The following is a 17789-nucleotide window of genomic DNA, read 5'->3' on the forward strand; positions in this document are numbered from 1 at the left end:
CTTTCTGCATAATATCTGGGGAGGGCTGGGGAGGGGGGAAATATGAAACAAACCCAGCAGTTTCAAACATGTTAAAGGGGCTAATGCACACATGAATATTTGCTTCAAGCTCCTTATTGTGTATTCACAGCTCCTGCCAAACACAACAACAGAACTGGGGCATTAGGATATGAAATGGGAAGTGGTCACATTTTCAAAGCGAGCTGCTGGGTGCCAAACACTTTTGAAAATCTGGCCCTGACTCTTTGGTGCTGTTCCAGAAAGAAATCTCTCTGTGCTGGCAAGGGGCCAGTCAGCTTTGGAAACCCTTTTGCACAGTTATTTCAGTAAAGCATAAAAGCCAATCCCCAGCTTTCTCTGCCTGATTAAGCACTGTCACCAATCACTACGCAGCTCTAAGGTCCGCGTGAAATACTCCCAGATAAATCCTCCATCTCCAGAGAAATGTGCTTCCTGTACAACTGTAAATCCAGGGTCTGTGTTGAAACTAATCCAGTCTGGCAGTGCTGTGGCCCTAGAAAAGTTTCCTTGGAAACAACAAACTCAGGCAATGGCAGAGACATCCAATCTTTTCGTGCCACTCTATTATATTAAAAACACCTGGTTTATTTGTACAATGACTTACAGAGCAGGGGGCCTAGAAATAATAATAATAATAATAATAATACATAAAACTTTATAGCAAAAAATATACATATAATAATTCATCCTTTTATGAGATATAGAAATGCTGTATAGTTGTGTGTGTGTGTGGACATAGATAAATATCTGGGTGGTACTCACATTCAGGGCACTCGTGTAGAGCTCTGTGCGTCTAGGGACACACAGGTATGGTTTCTATAGCCTTCTAGGTGCCATGTGCAGATACAGAAACACACATAAATACACACACAGGAGCAGGGTTTACACTCTGTGAGTAGCTGGAGTCCTTCACACTGGCTGTGAGCATCCAAGGAGTCAGTGAGCTCCCGCGGTAGTGTCCGTGGGAAGGGAAGGGATAGGGAAGGGAGTGTCATCGCTGTGGGCACAGCACTGGCTTGATGCATCTTCCCTTGTGAAGCACTAAATTGGCTGGGCAGTGGCAGCCTGCCACGCAGGGCTTGCTGCAGGGGCCAATCTCATTCCAGTTGTCACAGGTTTTGACACATCCTGGGCCACAGGTATCATAAACTGCGCCGTGTTTGCACTGGGTGGCTGAAAGGCAGGGAGAAGGAAGCAAAGGTCAGCGTTAGGCAGAGCTGCACATCTCTTGGCTTCTACTGCAATCATCCAAAACAAGCACATTTTGGGCTGGCAGTCACCTAGAGGGATGGGGCAGTTGGAGGCTGTGGGTGCCTTTAAGAACCACAAAGTTACAGACCTCCAGAGGGGCCAATGTGTCCAGGAGGCTGGCTGGAAGATGTACTTATTCCCAGCTGGTCCCAGAGGGTCTTCCTTGGATCCAAAGGAGAAGAAGCCCTTCTGGGCACTGTAGAACCCAACGCTGGACTGCCCAGCCAGTTCCAGAGGGTCTTCCTTGGATCCAAAGGAGAAGAAGCCCTTCTGGGCACTGTAGAACCCAATGCTGGACTGCTGGAAGCGATCAAATCTCCTAAGGGAAGTGCCTGGTATCCCGACCTGCTGAACATGATGATGCTGCTGCCTTGGATAGGGACCTGCTTCCAGTGCTCAGAACCCTCTAAGCCGAGCTACCTTCTCCCATCTCAGCCACCTTTGGGGTGAGCTGATCCAACATCCCTGTCTAGCTGCCTGCAAACCTCCCTGTGCTCCAGAGAAGACACAGGAGAAGAGCTGAGAAGGTCTGCCATCATACCCATAAGCTGAGAAGCTCTGCCTTCATACCTATAAGTCCTGCATCCCTGTAAAACTGGCTGCAAAATCAATTTTCTTCCCTTTTCCCCTCCCTCTCTCCTCCCAGGAAGGATGCCCAGGCTCTTATCTCTTTGGCAGGGGAAGGTGAGGCCTGATGTCAGCCTTGACAATGCTGCCAATTAGGTCTGGAGCTGCCTAATTGGGGCTTGGAGATGCCAAGACAAATTTTGTGCTGTGTCACAATGGTGTGGTGTGGAGGGTTAGAAAGGCTTGGTAGGGAGGGGGAATGAAAGCTTGGGTTTTGTTAGCCTGGTTTAAAGGGATGTTTGTATAAAGCTTTGGCTTAATGAGCTTCTGTGTTAAGCCCAGACCATAGATTTTGTTTTATTTTGTATGCTTTGCTATGCTTTGATCTGTTGTATGTAGTTGTAAGTGGCATTTCCATTTCACCTTTCCAATCCTATCCAGTCCCTTGCGTGAGTGATTTGCTTTTTCCCCTCTTGGAGGAGGAAAAAAAGAGTAATCCCTCTTGCTCTAAACCACCACAAGAGAAATACTACTTGTAATGGGACTCCACTCTATTACATGCAACACAACCATAAAGGTAGCAAAATTCCTCATCAGAAGGGTAGCAAGTTCCCATCAGCCTCAAACTTTTTGAGAATTGTAACACAGCTGATGGTGCAGAATGCTTTGGCAATGCTTCTGTCTATAAGCAGGTCTCATCTTTCTATTTAAGGCTTAGGAGTGTGTATTTATTTGTTACAATGCCTTTTACCAAACATTCACAGAATATTAGGGGTTGGGAGGGACCTCGAGAGATCATCCAGTCCAACCCCCCCCTGCCAGAGCAGGATCAGCCATACCAGATCACACAGCAATGCATCCAGGCAGGTTTTGAATATCTCCAGAGAGGGAGACTACACACCCTCCCTGGGCAGCCTGTTCCAGTGTTCTGTCACCCTCACAGTGAAAAACATCTCCTCCTGTTTCCATGGAACTTCCTATGCCTCAATTTCCACCCACTGACCCTTGTGCTGTCACTGGGCATCACTGAGCAGAACCTGGCTCCAGCTTCTTGGCACTCACCCTGCACATATTCCTGAGATATTTACAAGGACAGACAGTTATTGTCAGTCCCATCTCTACAGAAAGAAGAAGAGAAAGAAGAGTCATTCACCACATCAGACTTTCTCCTCCTAAGACACTTTCAATATTGTATATTCCAGCAAATCAAGACAATGATGGTAATCCAGCAGCACATTCCTACACCAACCTAACGTTAAAAATCGATTAGTTCCATGCTTTTATGATATTTTACCACTGACAAGGAGGATTCTTCTACTTAATGATTCCAGTATCTATTCATTGATCTCTGCAGCTGACAGTTCAATGCATTTCCAATATAAGAGAGCACTGAGGGCTCAGCTAAAAGCACCACACCCCCACCAGATCGATATTTAAACTCTTAACATTTTATACCCTGCCTTTTTAGCATGGAGAATAATCCATGGTTCAAGAGAGAATAAAAGTCTGTTATTCTTTCTAATGGCTGTGCTGATGGCAAACCCAAGTACAGATAAAATTTTAGATATGGTAAGAGGCTCTCAAGCATGTTCTGCTACACTCAGAGAGAGGGGATTGTGTTAAGAAGGCTTCTTCCTTTTTGAAAGGCATTGGAAGTGCAGATTTTTTTCCAGAACACTTCTGTTCCAGGCAGAAAAATGCTGTTTAGTTGAGAGGATTTGCCCTAGAGTACTATTACAGCACTGCTATTATTCAGGAAGAGAAAGCAGGCAGAAATAAATTGATTAAATACACAAGAGTGTGTCAGAGGGGACAGAAGTCTTGGTGCTAAGGCATGATAGATGTAAGAGGTTCCTCAGAACAGCCTCAAGCTTCTTGCAAGTTTGCCTCTGTACACGTGAAAGGCAGCCCTGAGGAAAGAATTCTGGTAAGAGGTGCACACAAAATTCTCAGGCCACAAATACTGAACAAGCTCACCAAAAAATTGGAGAAATTGGATCGCACAGCAGAAAGTGACCCTGGAGTTACAGGGAATCAACAGCTGAATATTAAATAGATATTAGAGGGGGGGGGGGGAAAGCTTTCTTGCTTTAAGCATGAGAAAGCATTGGAGCAAGCTACTTAAAACCTCTGAGAGATATCTTTTATTGAACATCATTTTACAAATACCTGGAAAAAAAAAAAAATCTTTCAATAATGTTCAGGGTAGACTTAGGGTGGGCAGAGTTCTTTCTTTTGAGAAGTTTTTTCCATGTTCATCTTGCTCCACACGATAACATTAAAGAAGGAATGAACAGAAGGAACAACTAAAAAGACATTTCAACGGAAAAGGAAATTTAGAAGGCAGGCAAAAAAACCATGCAAGCAATATTGAGCATACAGTAAAACCTAAGATTCACAAACAAGCTCTGCACTTGTGTGGTGTGCTAAGAGCGGAGATCGAACCTCACCTCTACAAGAGGGGAAAGGAAGATGTGCAGAGCTCCCAGCAGCATTGCAAATGGAGTATTAGCTGTCTAGAAAGGAGGTCCAAGATGGTTAAAGATAGACAGTGATTGTCCACACACAAAGGGAATTATCTTAAGGGGGCTCTTTACTAGAAGCTCTGACCATGAGTTTCCCTTCAAAGGATCTCTAATGGACCAACCACAAACTGCAAGGTTAGGCTTCAATACAGGCAGATTCCATACAGAAAGGACTCTGAGCTTCAGTTCCCAGGCTGCACAGGTTTCCTCTCAAAAGCTTTGCTGCAGGAACAGCTGGCCTGATCACCCCACCTGAGCTCTGGCTGGTGCCTCAGCCACTGGGTTTGAGGAAAATCAGCCAAGGTCACCTTCCCACTTCCCCATCTGCCCCCAGGGCAAATGAGAACATCTTACAGGCAGCCACCACATCTCTTAAGTACTCCCCAGCTCCCCTCTACCACACATGGATGTGGTATGTCCAAACACCTCCTTCTCCTTCAGATGCTGCCATGTACAAGGGCTGCTGACTGTTTTCTGCTGTAGGCAGTCTCTGGTGGCACGACTGACTTCTTGTCAAGGGGGAAAAAAACAATCAGAAAAGGACAACGGCTGCTGTTTAAGTTCCCTTGGATGGCAAGTGCTCCAGTTGTTAACATGTGGGGTGATTGATCCAGAACATTCCACTTCATCAACAGTTTAAAGAAGCAAAATAAAGACATTCTGCAGTAGGCTTCCTGGGGACTGCTGAAATGAATCAGCACCCTGCAAACATGAAAGACAGAAGCAATGCCTTTGCACCCAGCTCCTCTCTTAAAGAACTCAGCTCTGTTCCTAATAACTTCCTCAGTCCCTAGCAAAAAAAAAAAAAAAAAAAACAAAACAAAAAAAACCCACAAAGAATCAAACCCCCAACTGCAGAGTACAAAAGTTACTAATAATACTGCACTTTGCAACATCACCAGCCCCAGCAGCAATTTTCCACTCTCCTAGCACATGTGTTTGGCATGACAGATGTGAGCTTCCTCAGACTGATTTCTGAGCTGGTGGGATGCTAGCCAGCTCCAGCCCAGAAGCCATGTAGTCACATCAATGCAGCACTGTGCCTCAGCTCATAAACCCTGCCTAATAAGGCTACACAGTGTTCAGACCAGAGCTGGTTTATTCTGGCCAGTCTGGCAGTTTCAGAGAGAAGACTTCTATCTGTCCATACCTGTTCCTTGCAGACCTGGCCCTGATTAGTTAGGAGTAATTCCTGTTCTCCGGCACAAAAGCCAAAATAACTAACATGGAAAACTGCTGAAGGATTTCCTTGGTGGATGATTATTTAGGAAATCTGATTCCACAGACATTTCTCAGCCTACATTGGTTGGGTTTTCAAGGTCTTCTGGGGGTTTTCAAGGAGTTTGGGGGGGGAGGTTCAAAGAGTTTTGGGGTTTTCAAGGAGTTTTGGAGGTTTTGAGGTGTTTGGGGGGGGTTCAAGGAGTTTTGGGGGTTTTCAAGGAGTTTGGGGGTTTTCAAGGAGTTTTGGGGGTTTTTGAGGTGTTTGGGAGGGTTCAAGGTGTTTTGGGGGTTTCAAGGTGTTTTGGGGGTTTTTAAGGAGTTTTTGGGGTTTTCAAGGTGTTTTGGGGGGGTTTTGAGGTGTTCAGGGGGGTTCAAGGAGTTTTGGGGGTTTTCAAGGAGTTTTGGGGTTTTCGAGGTGTTTGGGGGGTTTCAAGGAGTTTTAGGTCTTCCAAGGTGTTTGGGGGGTTTTCAAGGAGTTTTGGGCTTCTGAAGGAGTTTTGGGTTTTTCAAGGTGTTTTGGGGCTTTTCAAGGTCTTTTGGGGGGTTTCAAGGTGTTTGGGGGATTTTCAAGGAGTTTTGGGGCTTTTCAAGGAGTTTTGGGGGTTTCAAGGTGTTTTGGGGGTTTCAAGGTGTTTTGGGGGTTTCATGGAGTTTTGGGGGCTTTCAAGGAATTTTGGGGTTTTTGAGGTGTTTGGGGGGTTTCAAGGAGTTTGGGGTTTTTCAAGGTGTTTTGGGGGTTTTCAAGGTCTTTGGGGAGTTTTCAAGGTGTTTGGGGGGTTTTCAAGGTGTTTGGGGGTTTTCAAGGTGTTTAGGGGTTTTCAAGGTGTTTAGGGGTTTTCAAGGAGTTTTGAGGATTTTTGAGGTGTTTGGGGAGTTTCAAGGTGTTTTAGGATTTTCAAGGTCTTTTGGGTTTTCAAGGAGTTTGGGGGGTTTTCAAGGTCTTTTGGGGGTTTTCAAGGAGTTTTGGGGTTTTCAAGATCTTTTGGGAGTTTTCAAGGTCTTTAGGGGGTTTTCAAGGTCTTTTGTTTTTCCAGCCAAGAAGAGAGTTGTGGCAAATGAAGTCAAATCCAGCTGGCAGCTGGTCACAGGTGGTGATTCCCAGGGCTCAGTTTGGGGGCCAGTCTTGTTTGGCATCTTTATCAATGATCTGGATGAGGGGATTAAGGGCATCCCCAGGAAGTTTGCAGATGGCACCAAATTGATCTGCTAAAAGGCAGGAAAGCTCTAGAGAGGGATCTGGACAGTCTGGATCGATGGGCCAAGATCAGTTGGATGAGTTTTAACGAGGCCAAGTGCCAGGTGCTGCACCTGAGTCACCAACCCAAAGCAACTCTACAGGCTTGGGGCAAAGTGATGGAAAGGTGCCCAGCAAAGGATCTGTGGCTGGTGGTTGACAGCCGGCTGAACATGTGCTAGCAGTATGCCTGGGCAGCCAAGAAGACCAAGAGAATCCTGGCCTGTATCAGGAACAGTGTGGCCAGCAGGAGTAGGGGAGAGATTGTGCTCCTGTGCTCAGCACTGGTGAGGCTACACCTTGAATACTGGGTTCAGGTTTGGGCCCCTCATTACAAGAAAGACATTGAGTTGTTGAAGTACATCCAGAGAAGGACTGCAAAGCTGATGAAGCATCTGGAGAGCAAGTCTTAGAAGAAACAGCTGAGGGAATTGAGATTGTTTAGCAGAGCAGAGGGAAAGCAGGAGAGAAGATGCATACTCATCCTCCTCTAGTTCAATCCATCACCTGGGAAAAAGAGAAAACTCTTCCATTTTGATGAGGCTGTTGGGACACATCAGCACTTTAGTGCTGCTGTGTGGGCTTTGCACTGCATTATAGCCCACGTCTGCATTTTCTTCTTGCCTGTGTGGCCATAGAATCACAGGATAGTTTTGACTGGAAAAGACCTCTAAGGTCATCGAGTAGAGCCATTGACCTAACACCACCATGGCCACTAAACCATGTCCCAACATGCCATGTCAGCTGCACAGACAGTGACTCCACCACCTCCACATCTGCCATCCTTGAGTCTTCTCTCTCAATGCCCTCAGAAATTCCACCTTCATTTACAATGACCCAAGGCTTTTACCCCTTCAGTTTACTTAACTGCACTTTACAAACTGCCTGCTAAGCCTTTCTTGGGCTACAGAAAATTTTTTCCTGTCTCCTCTCCTTGTCTTACCTCTTCCTTTCATTTCTATCTTTTCTTTCCCTCTTGCATGTATCATTTTCTCTCATTTCTTCTTTCTCTCACACTGGGTCTCCTGTTTCTTTCTTCTTCACACATTACATTTCTCCCCATGCCCATCCTAACAGGTCTCACTCCCCACTCCTTCCCAAGGAAAGCCATATTCCTTTCCAAATCCTCCTAGTTCCCATGCAGATGTCACTGACCCTTTCCTGCCCTAACCATCTTCCTTACACTTTAGATTCTTCCTTTCACCCTCTGCTTAAATGACAGCTGACATCCCCCTTACTGAGCCAGCCTGAGCAGCAGTATTGTGCAGTGCACTTAAGAGGCCACAGTGTGGGAGGAGGAAGAGTATGCAGGGACCAGGAGATGTAATCCAGCCTCCTGAGCATCTCACTTGGCTGGCCCTCCAGACAACACAAGCTTTCTGAGGATTGTAAAAAATGAGCTCAGAGTACAGCAGAGGAACTGGCAGCCACACAAGATCAGGTTTTTATAACACACAAAAGAATAATTAAAGCCTGACTTTACTAATAAGCAGACTTGCATTTTCCTCAGAGCACAGCTCTTGCAGACATCCCACCAGCTATGAAAATGTCAAGCAGGAAATGAAAGTCACAGAATACTGAAGTTTTCTTAGGGATGTATAGCTTCATACCCAACAACCTTCATCCAGAACTGGGACACAAGAGGTGTTCACTATGAGGTTTGGGGAGAAAAGAAGTAATTTGAAGATTAAAACCTTGATGCTGGCCACTGGTTTCACATGGAATGCAGTGTGATGCCCTCTAATGCTCACCAGATCACAGAATCACAGAATGGAACTGGAGGCAGCACTTCTGGTGAGACCCCACCTGGAGTACTGTGTCCAGGAAAGATCTGGATTTGCTGGAATGTGTCCAGAGAAGGGCCACGAGGATGAGCAGAGGGCTGGAGCTCCTCTCCTATGAGGACAGACTGAGAGTGTTGGGGTTGTTCAGTTTGGAGAAAAGAAGGCTCTAAGGAGACCTTCTTGTGGCCTTCCAGGATCTGAAGGGGGCTACAAGAAAGCTGGGGAGAGACTTTTGAGGGTGTCAGGGAGTGATAGGACTGGGGGAATGGAGCAAAAGTAGAAATGGGTAGATTAAGATTGGATGTTAGGAAGAAATTCTTCCCCATGAGAGTGGTGAGACACTGGCACAGGTTGCTCAGGAAGGTGGTGGAAGCCTCATCCCTGGAGGTTTTGGCAGCCAGGCTTGATGTGGTTCTGACCAACCTGATGTAGAGTGAGGTGTCCCTGCCCATGGCAGGGGGTTGGAACTGGATAATCCTTGAGGTCCCTTCCATCCCTAACAATTCTATGATTCTCTAATGTCAGGGGTTGGAAGGGACCTCCAGAGATCATCCAAGTCCAACCCCCCCTGCCAGAGGAGGGTCGCCTGGGGCAGGCTTGCACAGGTAGGTAGGTTTGGAAAGTCTGCAGAGAAGGAGACTCCACAACCTCTCTGGGCAGCCTGCTCCAGGGCTCTGTCACCCTCACAGTAAAGAAGTCTCTCCTCATGTTGAGGTGGAACCTCCTGTGCTCTGCTGTAGAAGATGCTGCTACTTGTTTACCCTTGGACACTCCTGTGTCTGGAGGGTACTTGCTCATACATCACTTATCTCTGTTCTCTCCTTCACAAAATCTCTCCCCTTTCCCTCTAGAAGTCTGCACTGAGATTGAAAAAACTTAGGTGGCTTTAAACACTTCTTTCATTAACTTTAATGGGAGATGTGTGCTCAAATTCCTTCTCTCACAGTATTCTCTCAAGGACTTTTTTTTTCTTGCCTCAGAAACTTTTCTTGCCTTTGGTAAAAAGCCAGAAAAAATTGTGAAAGGGAGACTCAATTAGTTAAGTCGTGATATGCCAACACTTGGATAAACTGCTTAAGGCAGGGACTGGAGTTTTTATTCCTTTTTACAGCATCAGCTACAGTGAGGTCTTGGTCTGAAATGTTAAAAAAAAAAAAAATTTCCAACAACCAAACACCCAACCACAAACTAGTCAGGATGCTCCTTTCAGGTTCTACGTGGACCTGCTATAGCAGATCAATAGATGAAAACTGCACACACCATTAGTGCTGTCCCAGACCACATCCTTGGAAAGGGCTTTCACTTAGTGACACCCTGTTTGGATTGGTCTGTTGTTTTGTAAGGAGGAAAGGAAAAAAAAAAAAAAAAAAGAGAAACAAACCCAGAAGAGCCTTTTGGGAGCAGTCAATCAAGAGTAATTTGCTCTGTCACTCACCCATCCCTGCTATTGTGTCTCCCACAGAAAAGGAAATTGAAAGAGTAGACCCTGAGCCACACACAGTCACCAAAATGGACCACAGAGTAATAGCTTTTTGCCCAGCAGTGAGTACCTCTCTCTTCCCCCCTGCCTCCCCCAGCTACTGTCAATTGTTGATCATAAATCAGAACACGTTGCCACTCGTTCTAGAATGTCAACACTTAATGAGAGCGTCACCAGGGGAAAAATTCATCTGCAGTATTGCATTTTACTTCAAGTGCCCATGACCACAGGCCACCAGTTCTCATGGAAAGCATTCCTCACAATTCACAGAATCACAGAATTAACCAGGCTGGAAAAGACCTTCAAGATCATCAAGCCCAACCTATCACCCAACACCATCTCATCAACTAAACCATGACACAATTCCTTGCAATTAATGTGGTCCTAATCACACAGGGAGTCTGGTGCAAGTACCAAAATTAAGGCAGGTTTGCATTTCAATATTCCCATTAAATACATTCTCCTTTCTTCCCATGTTGAACCTAATGCACTTTGTCTCTGGATATATAACCCTGCTTTAAGAGGAGGCCAAAGGAGTTCAAACATTATCTATAATCAACTGTTTACACATCCTGAAAGAAAAGGGCATGCATTTTCTCCCTGCTAGTATATAAAATTAAGATACCATGAAGGTAGTTGAGCCTGGAGAAGAGAAGGCTCCAGGGACACCTTAGAGCAGCCTTCAAGTACCTGAAGGGGTTACAAGAGGGATGCAGAGGGACTGTTTGCAAAGGCCTGCAGTGACAGGATGAGGGACAATGGTTTGGAATTAGAGAAGAGCAGATTTAGCTCAGAACATTTAGCTCAGATGTGAGGAGAATGTGCTTTACTATGAGGGTGGTGAAACACTGGAACAGGTTGCCCAGAGAGGTGGTTGAGGCTCCATCCCTGGAGATATTCAAGGTCAGGCTCGACAAGGCTCTGAGCAACCTGATCTAATTGGGGATGTCCCTGCTGACTGCAGGGGGGTTGGACTGGATGACCTTTGGAGGTCCCTTCCAACCCAGACCCTCCTATGATTCTACACTAGTCAGCACTAGAGGTGAAAAGTTTTGCAGTGACATAAACATTTCTAATAGTTGATGATTGAAAACCTTTCCTGCTAAGGTCTTTCTGCTTAATTCAGAATGCAGCGTCCCCTGCTGCTGTAATCCCAGTCCTCTCTAGCCAGTTCCTTTTTGATGCCCCCCTCTCCCCCAGTAAAAGGACAGCAACCTGTGAGCCTAAGCAGCAGTCCCAAAACTCTTACCTGCACAGTTCTGCTCTGGTAGCCACTGGACTTTGAGCCCTTCCCTCTGACAAGCTCGGGCATAGGCCAGGAAGGACTCACAGTAGCAGTTTTTATGGACTGGGCACTCACACATGTCTGTCACACAGGACCTGCAGAACAAACAAGCAAAGGAAAGCTTTGGCAGAGACCTGTCTGAGATTTGGAGTCATTTACTTGCCAGTCACACAGCTGCTGTTCAATACCACAGCAACTCGTGCTCAACGGCAGGGAAGTCAAATGTGTCTTTGCTGTCACATCCCAACAGCTCATCTCTGTGCTGAGTGTGTTGCTCTGCTGTAGAGGAGTCTCCAGAGGACCAGGGAGTGAACCATGCAGAAACTGGGAGGTGAGAAGAAGATCCAAGAAATGTCAGGCAGAGACAAGCCAGACCACAGCAGGAGGAGGCAGACTCTATTTTGGTAACGATTTTGTGTCAACATAAGATAAAGATTATTTTTTCATATGAATCCCTGGAAAGTAATAATAATTTTACCAGTAACAACAGCAGCAGTGTTAAGTGGGTGACATCTACAGGCAATAGGCACATACCTTTCTGTGCTGTGGCTGAGACACAGTGCCTTCTCCCCAGATAGGGCTTGGAAGGGACCTCGAAAGATCATCCAGTCCAACCCCCCTGCCAGAGCAGGATCACCTAGAACAGGTCACCCAGGAATGCATCCAAGTGGGTTTTGAATATCTCCAGAGAGGGAGATATTACCTCCAGCCTTTTCCCTCTTGGAAAGCCTCTGCCTGTTTTTCTCAGTAGTATCACTGCTATGTGCCTGGCTTTAAGAAACACCAAAGAAGTAGAGGTGATGCTGCATAACTGAGGAGTTCTCATGCTGGGAATTTCCCCAGGCACTTGTGAATGGCACTATCTTCTTCCACTGTGTAAGATGAAGCCAAAATAACAGGGAGCAAAGCTGCTAACATAGCCCTAAGTGCAACTGCCACTGTGTATGTCACCACTGCGTTTCAAGGTAGCTCATCCACAACGTGTGCCCACTGGGCACAGACCTAAAACACAACTGGCAAGAGCTGCTGGAGTTGCAGTCAGCAGTTTCTGCCTATGCAAAATGCTGGGATGCTCCTGCAAAGATAGCAATGCAGATTCAGAAATGCTGCATCATTAGAAGGCAGGGACAAGGTGGAGGACGTATGTGGCTCTCTGAAAATCAGTTCTGCTTTCCCCTGAGAGTGCTCTGTGCATGCACTCTGGGTGTCAATGGCCCTTGTTCCATGCACATTCAGGAACTCCTCCATTACTAAGAAGACAAGGCAACATTTGTCGAAGGCATAATTCTCCCAGAAAGATCAAGGTCTGAAGTAAAACCCCCTGAGCTCTCCATGTTAATTGCTCTTGCTGTGGGCCAAAAATTCAGTTGCCTGTAGGGAAAGGATGAAGACAGGCTTAATTTTCCAGAAGCTTTCATAGAATCATAGGATGGTCTGGGTTGGAAGGGACCTCCAAAGGTCATCCAGTCCAACCCCTTCTGCAGTCAGCAGGGACATCATCAAGTAGATCAGGTTGCTCAGAACCTTGTCCAGCCTGACTTTGAGTATCTCCAGGGATGTAGCCTCAACTACCTCCCTGGGGCAACCTGTTCTGGTGTTTCACTACCCTCATGGTAAAGAACTCGTTGCTAACATCCAAACTTTGCCCACAGCTGTTTAGGTAACAGCTTGGAAAAGGTGCAAGCACCTCCATCAAAGACATCAGGAGCCCTAATGCCTATACAATGCTTTAGAGTCATTGGGAACCCTTCACTCAAACTCAGGAGACAGGACCTCAAACACAGCCTTGTTTCTGCATATCCAGCTGTGCCCCATGAAGAGGATTATTTCCCCTTGCCACTGGCTATTCTGGTGACCATTCCTATGGCTAAACCTGTTCTGCTTGCCATCTCCACGAGCTTTTAGTCACTTCACTCTCCATGGGCCTCCAACATGAAATTCCTGTGACAGAAAAGCAATACAAGTGCTAATGGGGAAAAAAAGGTTCCTTGTCCTGCTTTTCCTGATCTATCCTTACTGTGGAGAAGCAGAATTGCTTTGGAACCAATATACAGCATGCTTTGTGCTTACAGACCAGTGTTCCTCATTTGAAATCACCTTATTTTCCAGGCACAATGACATTTTTATTTGGCTTTAGTCTGTGGCAAGTCTCTTTACATCTTTCCCAGTATCAGCTGATAGGCTGCAAGGAAGAGATTAGCACAACGCCCCTGACATTGCCTGATGTTGTTGGCTGATAATAGACTTTGGAGAAGCACAAAGGGTCACCTTTTTATGTGACACACTAAATGACTTCACACTGTTTCCTTTGGCCACAAGAGCAGCAGGCACTGCTTCATATAGCACACACCAGTTAGGAGGTGAATGCCTCCTTTTACAGTGGGGTAAATGCTTCTCTGATACTGCAGCAAATTATTACCCTGAAGAAAGTCTGAAATAATCTTCACAGACAGAGCCCATGAACCATTTTCTCATCTTTTGGTTTCTCTGCTAGCCTCCCTTATCAATCACATTTTACTGCTCTCCCCTCAGGGTTAGTTATTATTAATTCCCTGTGGTGTTTAGGGAGCCTTGCCAGTGCTGGGTTGGCTACGTGGTCACTGATTTCCTGCCCTAGAAATTACAATCTCCTAAACCTGAGGCACTGCCTCTGCTTTTTAGAGCATAAATATAATTTTTTTTACCATTACTCAGAACAGGACACCACCTCCTGCACTGACTCAAGGCACCTACAGCTACCTCAGGTGCTCTCATCAGGTCAGGAATTCACCATGCTCCCCTTGGATCACCCAGACTCTGTAACCATTAAAATGTTCTTGGCAAGGCTAGTACTCACACTGACAGAGCCTGGGCATAGCCTGGGGAATTAGGGAGGCCAGAGCATTGCTCCCCATCTGTAGGAGGGCAGCCACACTCCTTGAGGGTGCAGAGAGTTTAGCCCAGGGCATTGTTCCCCATCTGTAGGAGGGGCAGCAACACTCTTTAAGGGTGCAGAGAGTTTAGCCCCTCTGTACACATGAGTGACATTAACTTCTGCCATTGAAATGGCCTTGGGTAGTTTCAATCTGGGAGCAGGTAGATTTAGATATTAGGAAGAGGTTCTTTACTGTCAAGGGTGGGGAGACACTGGAACAGATTGCTCAGAGAAGTTGTAGATACACCATCCCTGGAAAGCCAGGTTGGAAGGGGCTTTGAACAGCTTCACAGAATCACAGAAGTAGTGAGGCTGGAAAAGACCTCTGAGATCATCAAGTCCAGCCTATGACCTAACACCATGGCATCAGCTAAACCATGCCACCAAGTGCCACATCCAAGCTTTTCCTAAACACCTCCAGGGATGGTGACTCCACCACCTCCCTGGGCAGTCCATTCCAGTGCCTGATCAGCCTTGCTGTGAGGAAGTGCTTCCTAATATCCAACCTAACCCTCCCCTGGCACAGTTTCAGTCCATGCCCTCTTGTCCTGGCACTGGTTGCCTGGGAGAAGAGCCTGACCCCCCTCTTGACTACAACTGCCTCTTAGGTAGTTGTGGAGAGTGATGAGGTCCCTTCTATGTCTCTTCTCCTCCAGGCTGAACAACCCCAGCTCCCTCAGCCTCTCCCCATCAGACTTTCCCTCCAGCCCCACTCTATCTAGTGGAAGGTGTCCCTGCCAGTGGGAAGGGAGTTAAAACTAGATGATCTTCAAGGTCCCTTCCAACCCAGACCACTCTTTGGCTTGGATCAGCACTGAGTCCAGCACCGGGTGTCCATGAAGAAGGCAGCCTGCCATGTGCCACACAAACAAGCCTCTGATTCATTCCACACCTAATCACTTCTGTAATTTTTATTTGCCTCAAGTGTTTCATCCTCATGACAGCTGCAGGGCTCAAGCAGCCATAGGCTTGGCCAAGGAGCACTCATCAGGCTGTGCTGGTTTTGTTAATGAATTGCAACTGCTAATGATTTTCAGATTGAATTAATTCATTAAGTACAGTTACAGGAAAAATGAGAGAGAAGGAAACTATACCCACAGCTGCCAAGCCAATTCAATCCAAAGAGAACCTTCCTTTTTTTGTTGCTTTCTAATAGCCCTTGCTGGCAGCTCAGATGGACTGGCAGCAGGGGGAGAGGTACGTTTAAAAGCTCATCCTTGTGTGCTGTCCTAATCCTTTCCTCTTGCAAAAATCCTTGGTATGCCTACAGCTTTTTTTTTTTTCTTTCTTTTTACCCTCTCCAGTGATTGATACATTTCAAAAATTGTTCTCTGCTACCCTAGGTTCTGTCTCTTCTTCATTCCTCCTTTGAATCTGATAAATAGCTCCTGTGACACTAACTGCACACATGCAGAGCTCTTATCTGGCTGGGCTGGTTGAAGAACACAAGAACACCCTTCTGGTAAAACTTTGGAATTGTGCTGAGAACAAAGCCATAATGCACACTGATGGGGCCTCTGGATCTTCCAAGGTCTTGTGACTCTTTACCAACACCAAACCATTTGCTTCAATAAAGCAGAACCATCCCACAGCATCATAGAATCGTTGTGGATGGGAGAGACCTTTAAGATCATCAAGTCCAACCGCTAACCCAGCACTGCCAGGTCACCACTGAGCCCTGTCCCTCAGCACCACATCTACACAGCTTTCAAGCCCTCTGGGGATGGTGACTTCACCACTTCCCTGGGCAGCCTGTTCCACAGCTTGACAGACCTTTTGGTGAAGGAATTTTTCTCTAACATCCAACCTAAACCTCCCTTAGCACAACTTCAGGTTGTCCTATCCCTTGTGACTTGGTAGAAAAGGCTTATACTCAGCTTGCTACATCTCCCCTTCAGGTAGTTGCAGAGAGCAGCAAGGACAAAACATGACAGTCCCACAGAAAGGCTGCAGTGCAAGTTACATAAGAAATGAAGCTATTTCACCAGCTATATGGAAACAGACACAAGAGACTTCAGGCAGCCTCAGCTCTGCCTTCAGTGAAATCATATAAACATGCAATGATGTTTACCATGAGGGTGGTGGAACACTGGTACCCAGGGAGGTAGTTAAAGCCCCATCCCTGGAGATGTTCAAAGTCAGGCTTGAGAAGGCTCTGAACAACCTGATCTAGAGGAGGATGTGTCCCTGCTGATGCAGGGGGGTTAGACTGGATGGCCTTTGGAGGTTTCTTCCAAGCCAAACCATTCCATGACTCTGTGTGGTGGTCCAAAAGAAAATGACATTTCTTTTAGGGCCAGAGCTCCATTTCTAGTCATCCCTGATGGTGCCTTTATCTGCTCTGAACAAGCACCAGGGCACAGCAAACCTCTCCATCCTCCACTGGTACCTTCCTGTGATTCCTTCTGATGCTGTGCCTGCTGCCTGCAGGGGGTGTGTCAGGGTTGGTGCTAACTGGCTGTGTATAATCACAAACGGTTGCAAGGGGAAATCAATGAAAGTGAAGGCATCCGGCAGCTGCAGGACACACCCCTGAGGGAGACCAAGGCACACACAGGCTCTGCTGCCACATCTTCAAAGCAATGGGGCTAAGCAGCTCCTTCAGCAACAGCCCTTTTTCACATTAAACCATGGAAAGTCTCCAAGTCCCACAAAGGGCAAAAAACTGAGTCCTGTGCTACATGCGCTATTAAAAAGGAGAAGATCACAGCAACGAAGCCTGCAGCCTCAGACCATGCCATGAGGGATTGAAACTGCAGATGTTCACTTGATGAAGATGAGCAGTTCTGTTTCCTTTGCTGTACACACAACCAGAACCACTCATTTTAGGAGAGATTATTTCTCTTCGCCTTCTTCTCTTTGTTTTTTTTTTTTTTTTCTTTCCATATTTGACAACAGGAGTGTGATACACTCTTCAAACCCTTTGGTACCTTCAAGAATCACAGAATCAACCAGGTTGGAAAAGACCTTCAAGGTCATCAAATCCACCCTCTCACCCAACACCAACTAAACTATCAACTAAACTATGGCACTAAGAGCCTCATCCAGTCTTATTCTAAACACTTCCAGGGACAGTGACTCCACCACCTCCCTGGGCAGCACATTCCAATGGCCAATCTCTCTTTCTGGGAAGAATTTCTTCCTAACATCCAGTCTAAACCTCCCCTGGTGCAACTTGAGGTTGCTCTACACTGATGGAAAACACTAACATCTTCCTCTTTCTACCAACAGGTCTCAACAGGCTTTACAAAAGCAAAATGTGCATCACCACAGCCATTTGATGGATGTGAAGAGGATTGTGAAGCACTGACATAGGTTCTGTCACCCAGAGAGGTGGCAGAAGCCCTATCCCTGGAAATATTCAAGATGAGGCTCAACAGGGCTCTGAGCAACCTGGTCTATTTGAAGCTGTCCCTGCTGACTGCAGGGGATTGGACTAAATGACTTTTAAAAGTCCCTTCCAGCCCCAAAACGTTTCATGATTCTGCGATCCTATAAAGATGCATC

The 17789-nt window shown here is 46.4% G+C and overlaps 1 protein-coding gene across 1 annotated transcript in view; it reads right to left on the reverse strand.

Annotated features, from left to right (window-relative positions):
• Nucleotides 1-1012: 1012 nt before the first annotated feature.
• Nucleotides 1013-17789, reverse strand: part of BMPER (BMP binding endothelial regulator) — a 186437-nt gene continuing 169660 nt past the window's right edge. The window contains exons 14-15 of the mRNA XM_054385040.1: nucleotides 11333-11463; nucleotides 1013-1194 (exon numbers count right to left, since the gene is read on the reverse strand). Coding sequence (XP_054241015.1) covers nucleotides 1013-1194; nucleotides 11333-11463 — 313 coding nt within the window. The remainder of the gene's footprint in view (nucleotides 1195-11332; nucleotides 11464-17789) is intronic.

This window comes from Indicator indicator, chromosome 11 (genome assembly GCF_027791375.1).
Source record: "Indicator indicator isolate 239-I01 chromosome 11, UM_Iind_1.1, whole genome shotgun sequence".
Lineage (NCBI taxonomy): Eukaryota > Metazoa > Chordata > Aves > Piciformes > Indicatoridae > Indicator > Indicator indicator.